General features: G+C 35.1%; 1 protein-coding gene across 1 annotated transcript in view; it reads left to right on the top strand.

Annotated features, from left to right (window-relative positions):
* The window catches only part of LOC132157554 (cilia- and flagella-associated protein 46), a 97,451-nt gene that overhangs the window by 83,030 nt on the left and 5,739 nt on the right, over positions 1 to 8,682 (top strand). The window contains exons 52-57 of the mRNA XM_059566926.1: positions 3,174 to 3,253; positions 3,452 to 3,512; positions 3,644 to 3,685; positions 4,279 to 4,381; positions 4,488 to 4,600; positions 6,364 to 6,421. Of these exons, the coding sequence (XP_059422909.1) occupies positions 3,174 to 3,253; positions 3,452 to 3,512; positions 3,644 to 3,685; positions 4,279 to 4,381; positions 4,488 to 4,600; positions 6,364 to 6,421 (457 nt within the window). The remainder of the gene's footprint in view (positions 1 to 3,173; positions 3,254 to 3,451; positions 3,513 to 3,643; positions 3,686 to 4,278; positions 4,382 to 4,487; positions 4,601 to 6,363; positions 6,422 to 8,682) is intronic.

The following is an 8,682-nucleotide window of genomic DNA, read 5'->3' as shown; positions in this document are numbered from 1 at the left end:
GAGATGACACTCGAAGGCTTTCTGAGCGCTCTTACTCAAGTGCTACACACTTTAGGGCTGAGACACACTTCACATGTCTAAACTAGTACGAACTAAACACTTGATCAGGATCAGGATCTTCACTTCTCACTGTTGCATCTGAAAACAGCTGCTCAAAATAACTTCAGGTTTTGGCTCTCGGATTGGATCAAATCTTTTTAGCATGGATTATAGAAATAAAATTTGTTCATTTTAAATTGGGCAAATATTATAAGATTTGTATTATATAGTGTGTATCTGTGTGTGTGTGTGTGTATATATATATGCATGCATATGCATATATGTTATGTGTGTATTTGTGTACTGTTAAAAAATATAAAAAATAATAATATAATAAAAAAAACATAAACATTGATTTTACAAAAAAAAAAAAAGAAAAAGTTTAAGGTAAGTGGTTGCAATCAATTTATTTTAGCTACATTTAAATAAACAAATGTAGCAATTTTTTTTATGTAGCTAAAATAAATTGTTTGCAAAAATGTAACTCAAAAAATAAATGTATTATCATTTTCTTCATTGTATGCATGTATTACATGATTAAAAGTAATATTTGACAGTTTAAAAAATAAATAAAGATTTTACCCATAAAACAATCCCTCAGACAGATGTCAATATCAAACAAAAATAATATATTTAATTTTAACGGTCATTTACCTGTATTTTTAGTTATTTTGATTTAATATTTTTTTGTATTTTTTTATTTGTTGTTGGTCAATTTATTGAGCTATTTACTATGTCTTCAGATCTAGAGCTCTGGACATCTGGAAGAGTTTGTGTCTGGATCAGGGTCATCCAGTCTAATGTTGATTTGAGGAAATAGAAAGAAAGAAAAGGTGGATTACCTGATCCTGCACAGGAAAACAAATCCAGATCATTCTGATCCAGAGAACTTTAAAAGCTGATTCAACCCCATCTAAACTTCACACTTGTTAAAGAAGAGAACAGATGCTTTGTATATGTTCTTTCTCCTCTCTTTTCACTATTCAATGTCCGAGACAGAAATCAGGCTGGAAATAGCCACACACAGAATAATTAGGCCACGCTCCACAAGTAGGTCACGAGCAGCGAGAGCCTCGTGGATTGAGTAATGTGCCAAGGGTCAGAGGGTGCTGGATTCGATCCCCAGAGGCAGGACTTCCACCCCTGTGCCTTTAGGAAAGGTGACTTCACACCGGTCCACTGTCGAGTTTAATTCTCACGTGAACGTCCTTTATTCACTCCAAGCTGCTCCTTCACTGGAAGCTGTGCTGTGTGAATCTGTTATTTATTTATGCGCTAGTCATTTTATTTATATTTATATTTAATTGTTCTTAGAATTTATATTACAGCACATATAAACAACTAACCTTCAAACCATCAAAAACATTTACAACTAATCCTCAAAAATTAATTAAACTAATGTATATATTTAAAAAGAAAAAAAAGAAAATTTAAAAAAAAAAACTATGATTGCATTTATTTATTTATTTATTTATTTATTTATTTAATGTTTACAGTGATCAAACAACACATTATGGAAAAATAAATCAGAAAAGTGGAATTCTTTGTTTATAAATTAAATAAAATCAGTGTTTCGCACAATAGCAAAATTAATGCGTTAGTAAAATGTTTAAAAACTTTAATAAAATAAATGTATTTAATTCAAAGAGCAAATGCAGGTGTATAATTTACTAAAATGTTCAAGGTTAATTAAAAAGTAAACATTCTGAAAGCTTTGATGGAGATCCTATAATTTAATGTGGCTTCATATTTTCATATTTTTAAATAAGATGGTTTCATTGTAAATATGCTGATTATCTCTAAGATGGAAACCCAGTTTAATAAATGATAGAAACTGTCTGAATCTAACATTGTCAACAAAAGGAAAAGTCAGATATTTATTATTAAATTAAAATTAAATATCAATATACCGGTACATTTCTCTTTCAGAACATGTCTTATGTCTTGACTCTGGATGTTTTGAGCTTGAAGATAGACTTAGCATGAAATACTCAATGACAAACCTGTTTAAAAACACATGCTCAAACAGATGATGCAGTTTTAGAAATGAAGTTTCACTCTTTCCATGACTCTGATGTGGATGATTAGGAGCTGGATGTCTCTGGTCTTTTCTTTGAATAATTATGCCCCAGTCCTCCAGACCTCAGCACTAAAATGCCGTATGCAAATGACTGCACTTGTATTTTCAGTGTGTATAATATCAGTCCACACACACTTTAGTGTGTTCATGCTCATGTGAAACCATAAAGGCATATTATTATAAGGGACGGTCATTAGCATAATCTGAACATTCATATTTTAGCATTATGTCAAGAAGACATAGAGCCACACAGTACTTACTAAAGGAGCTATTTGTTATTTTGATACATATTTTGCATAAAACACTGAACGTACAACGAGGAAATTCACGTTTATACAACTCCCATTCATGCTGTTAGTAAAGTACATTTTTCTTCTTATTTCTAACTGGCACAAACACAGCACTTTTCTTCTCTTGTCCTTTTACGAGTTCTTGATAGTGTTCATAACACTTTTGCTGACGTTTCATTCTTTGGATTGTGCTTAAAGGATTAGTTCATAAGCAATGGATGCTCTGTAGTGAATGGGTGCCGTCAGCGTAAATTAATGCTGGATTTGTTTCAGCTTTTGTCTTCTCCAGGTGTTCACTGATGGACTGGAGTGCTGTGGATTATTGTGATGTTTTTATCAGACTCTCATTCTGACGGCACCCATTCACTGCAGAGCATCCATTGATGAGACACTGATGCAATGCTGCATTTCTACAAACCTGATGAAGAAACAAACTCATCCTGATCTCAGATAAACTGACGATGAACAGATTTTTATTTTTGCATGAACTTTTCCTGTAATAAAACGATGTTTGCTTCTGTGTTTGCAACTATAATTAATTTAACGTGTTTTCAAATGAACAGCTAGATCTGTAGCAGAACATTTGGATTTAATATGCCCTGATTGAAACTGTTGTGTGACTTTACTGGAGGCATTACTGAAGTACAAGCGAACACAGTCGTCAATATTAAATGTCTCTGGCCTTTCTAGACAGAGTTTGGCGCGGCGCTGGTTTGTGTCAGACACTCATTTCCTGTTTTAATAATCTTTCTCGTTGGTGACAGTTGAAAGTGACAATAAAAAGGAAGCCAAAGGTGGCAGAGCAGTCAAGGGAAGAGGCGATCAAAGCCGAGGCATCAAAGCGGTGAGTCTCTAAATGAGTCTGGCCGACGCTGATAGAGATGCAATATTGCTTCAGCGGCCTTCACTCGTTCAGAGCTTTAATTTCTCCATCCTTCCCTTTTAACCAGCCTCTTTCGGTCAGTTATATAATGTGTTCACCTTCAGTTTCTCCTCCTAAGTTCACATAAAGTGACCTTTAAGCGTGCACTTTCTTCAGCAGGTGCCGGTCAGTCGTGTCCTGCCGCCGAACACCGTCCCAGTGGACACACACAGGTTCAGATGTATCCTTCACTTTAAACTACCTTCATGTGTGTGAAACATCAGCGCAGTCATACTTTAGCATTAGCTGCTTGCTAAGTGACTGAAGAGGGTTCATCGTTTGGAGAACTGGATTCTTAACACAGGCTTTAAGATGTAGTTGATGCTCAGGAGGAAGAGGATGGAAAGCAGGCTGGTGAGTAGATGCACTGATGAATTATTCACTATTGGATGTGTTCAACTGATCTAAAGTGACAGTGAAGACATTAATAAAGTCAAATAAACACTGTTCTTTTGAGCTTTCTATTCATCTGTGAATCCTGAAAAATAAAATGCATCAGTTTCCACAAAAATATTGTGCGGCACAACTGTGTTCAACACTGATAATAATCAGAAATGTTTTCTTTAATCATTATTCTGATTTCTGAAGATCATGTGACACGGAAGACTGAAGGAATGATGCTGAAAATACAGCGGAGCATCACAGAAATAAATTACACTTTAACACAGATTCACACAGAGAACAGCTGATTTGAACTGTAAAAATATTTCACAATTTTTAATGCATTTTTGATCAAAGAAATGCTGCCTTGGTGAGCAGAAACATTAAAAGACTTTTCTGCTCTTCGGTGGCCTGTTGCATTAAACTGCTTTTACAGAGTCCTCTAGTTTTGTTCTGTAAGAGTAGTCAGATCATGTGAGATTTGTACATGAACATAATGTCTATATAAGAGTTCTCTCATAACTCACAGTTGAATTTAACCCTTTCATCTCCGCTGGTCTGTTCAGATCGCAGCAGCCCAGCAGAGGTCATGAGGAAGACCCTCGACACGTACGCTTCTCAATTTACACCTCTGTGGGAAGGATTCATGAGCCACGAACACAAGCCCAGGTCTGAGTCTCACACACTCTCCTGACTTCAGGCCTGTGAAGCAGATATTTATAGTAGCTGGTTTAGTCTGGAGTATTAATGTGTGAAAGCGACGCTCTTCTCTCAGTCTCGCAGATCTCGAGCAGATGCTGGTGTCCTGCAGTGCTTTTATTTACTCTGGCACGGAGAACTTCTTCTCCTCCGTCCCGCCGGCCAAGATGGCCTCCCTCAACATGACCGGTAACAGTGTGCTTCAGTTTCACTGACATACAGCAGTTTACAGCATTCTACATTTGAAAGTTAAATGATTTAACCTAATGCACTTTAAGCTGCAACCCATGTTCTTAACTAAAACTTAGTCAGAAAAAAAGTCTTAACTTTAAAGGGGACATGATTTACTCTCTCAATCTAAATTACGTTCACACTGGTGTTTTAGAAAGCCAAACTAATTATAATATAATAATACTAATAACAAGATGATAGTAATAGCCAAGTATTGTAAGACAGATGCACTGTGAAATAAATGAATATTTCAGCAGAAACACATGAAACAAACACGTGATTCCTGAAGTATTTGATCCATACTCAGCCCATTTTCACACGCGTGACATTATTTGATGTCTAATCCTGAATTATGGCCAGAGACTGAAAAAAAAATGCGACCTTTTTGTGTTTTTAAAGAAAATGCGTGATTTCTGCTTCATCTGTGTGTGTTTCACTGCATCCAAACAGAAAATCACAGATATTGTATTTATTTATTTATTTATTTATTTTTACTTTTAAAGAAGTATTTAAATCTATTTTTCCACTTTTTTGCAGATTGTTTAGTTAATTTATACAACTAGTTTGTCATTAAAACAAACCCTTTGACACTTCATTTTGTTGTTTTAATTATGGAAAGTGTTTGTATTTATGTTTCTAAACGCAGCATCATCAAAACATGTAATATCAGGGTGTGTTTTTTTTTTCAGGATGCAGCAAAAAAAAAAGAAATTATAGATTTTGATTAAAATGCATGATAACATTTAATTAAATATGCAACACGATGAGGTCATTTGACCCCAATTTGGCACACTACACCTTGAAACTGTTGTTGTTGCATAATATTTCGTTTCTGATACTATGTTTTCCTTTTTTATTCTGCACTGTAGTGAATGTTTCTTATTGCACTCTCAGCATTTTTAAGTTATCAGTTAGTTAAAATCAGTGCTTCTGAAACACGTGTTGCAGCATTTGGTTGATAAATTAGATGAGCGTCCACTTCCTGTAGTGCTAATCATGTCCGTCACAGAAGCGTAGTGGGAAATACGATGATCAAAACATGTTCACAGGTTTGATTTATTTAACCTCCTCTTTGTTCTCAGCAGCATGTGTTTCCTTGAACTCTATCTGGAGTCATTTAACAACAATAAATGTTTGATATTAATAGATTATATTTCTCTGATCAGTGCGGGTGCACACGAGCGCTGATGCTTTGAAGATCTGCTTTCACACACTGCTCTGGTCTCGCTCCGCTTCAAAAACAGCCGATTGAAGAGCGCTTCCAAAGCTTCAGATTTGGCTACAATACTCATATTCTCACATAAATTGAGATCAAATTCAGATCAGTATGATTTAGCATCACAGGGAAAGTATTCCCGTCGCTCACTTGTCTCACAGACCCACTCAAATTAGTGGCAAGAGAAAATGTGCTGAAAACAGGATGAATGTGTTTCTTCATCAGGTTTGGAGAAATGTAGCACTGCATCAGTGTCTCATCAATGGATGCTCTGCAGTGAATGGGTGCCGTCAGAATGAGAGTCTGATAAAAACATTACAATAATCCACAGCACTCCAGTCCATCAGTGAACATCTGGAGAAGACACAAGATTAAACGAATCTAGCATTAAGATGTTTTTAACTCAAATGCGAGTTGGTGTAATGTTGTTATTAAAGGTTTTGATTGGAACTGAACATGATGAACATGTATAAATATTGTTCTCTCTGTGTTGGTTTTTCTGCAGGATGTCAGATGGTTTTTCTCTTTCAAAGCGTCCAGAACAGAGTCAGCGCCCAGAAGAGGTGAAACACAAAACTTTAACACCATATTCTTCTGTGTGCATTAGTCTTCATGGTTTAAATGATTGCGTGTCGACCAGAAGCATCTCTTTGATGTTGTCTTGAAAATAGACAGAGGAACAGAATTATTCTGTTTGATGTATTGATTTGTACTTTATTGATCTCTCGAAACCAATGCTTCTTTACTAAATTAAAACCAAATGTGTCATTGCAAATGGTTTTATCAGTCTATTAGATAGAACTAGAAGCAAAACCAGGAAAATATTAATTGAAATAAAAAAATTAGTATACATGAAACGTGAAGTTATTTTATTTCTTCTAGTTGCAAAGTCAATTTTTCAAATTTTTATTTAGTTTTAACTTGATGTGCTAAAATACCGTACTTAAAAACAATGAAATAGATGAATAAAAAATGACAGATAACAAAATAAAAAATAAAATAAAAATATAAAAATGTATATAATTGAAAATATTAATGCAATAATATATAACAATAAAGTTACACATGTAAGGGTATAGTTTTTATTTTTATATTTTTACGTTATATTTTCCTTTTTTTTATTTAATTTTAATTTTAAAAAATGTTGCCAAATTTGTCGTGTGTTTTTGCCATTTTTATTAAAGCTATTTAATATATCTGAATAGTTTTTATAGATTATACTGTAGTTATTTCTATAACTATATTTGTATTTATATTTATATTCTTCATAGTTAAGTTTGTTATTTTAATACTTAAAGTTAATAAAAATGAGAAAATTTGCGGTTACACTTTATTTTAAGGTGGTTTTGTTACAGTACAATTATAAATCTAAGTACTGAGTAATATTAATTACCTAGGTGCACTTATTATATGATTATGGCTCGGATTAGGGTTTGTTTTAGGGTTACTTGCATGTAATTATGCATCATTTATTGTTATTATAATATTAAGTACAAATGTTTTATACATTGTTATTCATTTAAATTAACATTATTTTTATTTCAAGTAACTAAAATGTTTAACGGTTTTAGTTTTAATATAATAACCCTAAATAAACTGTGCTTCAATTCCTGGATTTATTACATGATCCTGTACAGTGTTCCTGTAGCTCAAGTGGTAGAGCATTGCATTAGCAAGCGCAAGGTTGGGGGTTCGGATCCCAGGGAACGCATGTTAGTCAAAGTCAAAGTCACCTTTATTTATATAGCGCTTTAAACAAAATACATTGCGTCAAAGCAACTGAACAACATTCATTAGGAAAACAGTGTCAATAATGAAAAAATGATAGTTAAAGGCAGTTCATTATTGAATTCAGTGATGTCATCTCTGTTCAGTTAAATAGTGTCTGTGCATTTATTTGCAATCAAGTCAACGATATCGCTGTAGATGAAGTGTCCCCAACTAAGCAAGCCAGAGGCGACAGCGGCAAGGAACCGAAACTCCATCGGTGACAGAATGGAGAAAAAAACCTTGGGAGAAACCAGGCTCAGTTGGGGGGCCAGTTCTCCTCTGACCAGACGAAACCAGTAGTTCAATTCCAGGCTGCAGCAAAGTCAGATTGTGCAGAAGAATCATCTGTTTCTTGTGGTCTTGTCCTGGTGCTCCTCTGAGACAAGGTCTTTACAGGGGATCTGTATCTGGGGCTCTAGTTGTCCTGGTCTCCACTGTCTTTCAGGGATGTAGAGGTCCTTTCTAGGTGCTGATCCAGCATCTGGTCTGGATACGTACTGGATCCGGGTGACTGCAGTGACCCTCTGATCTGGATACAGACTGGATCTGGTGGCTACGGTGACCTCGGATCAAGAGAGAAACAGACTAATATTAGCGTAGATGCCATTCTTCTAATGATGTAGCAAGTACATAGGGTGTTATGGGAAGTGTTTCCGGTTCCGGTTTACCTAATTAATGCAGCCTAAAAATCCTTTAACGGATTTGGATAATAAAAGCATATTAGTATGTTATGTGTAAGCCAGGTTAAAGAGATGGGTCTTTAATCTAGATTTAAACTGCAAGAGTGTGTCTGCCTCCCGAACAATGTTAGGTAGGTTATTCCAGAGTTTAGGCGCCAAATAGGAAAAGGATCTGCCGCCTGCAGTTGATTTTGATATTCTAGGTATTTTCAAATTGCCTGAGTTTTGAGAACGTAGCGGACGTAGAGGATTATAATGTAAAAGGAGCTCATTCAAATACTGAGGTGCTAAACCATTCAGGGCTTTATAGGTAATAAGCAATATTTTAAAATCTATACGATGCTTGATAGGGAGCCAGTGCAGTGTTGACAGGA

Source organism: Carassius carassius, chromosome 14, assembly GCF_963082965.1.
Source record: "Carassius carassius chromosome 14, fCarCar2.1, whole genome shotgun sequence".
NCBI lineage: Eukaryota > Metazoa > Chordata > Actinopteri > Cypriniformes > Cyprinidae > Carassius > Carassius carassius.
This window is presented reverse-complemented; position numbering and strand designations above follow the sequence as displayed.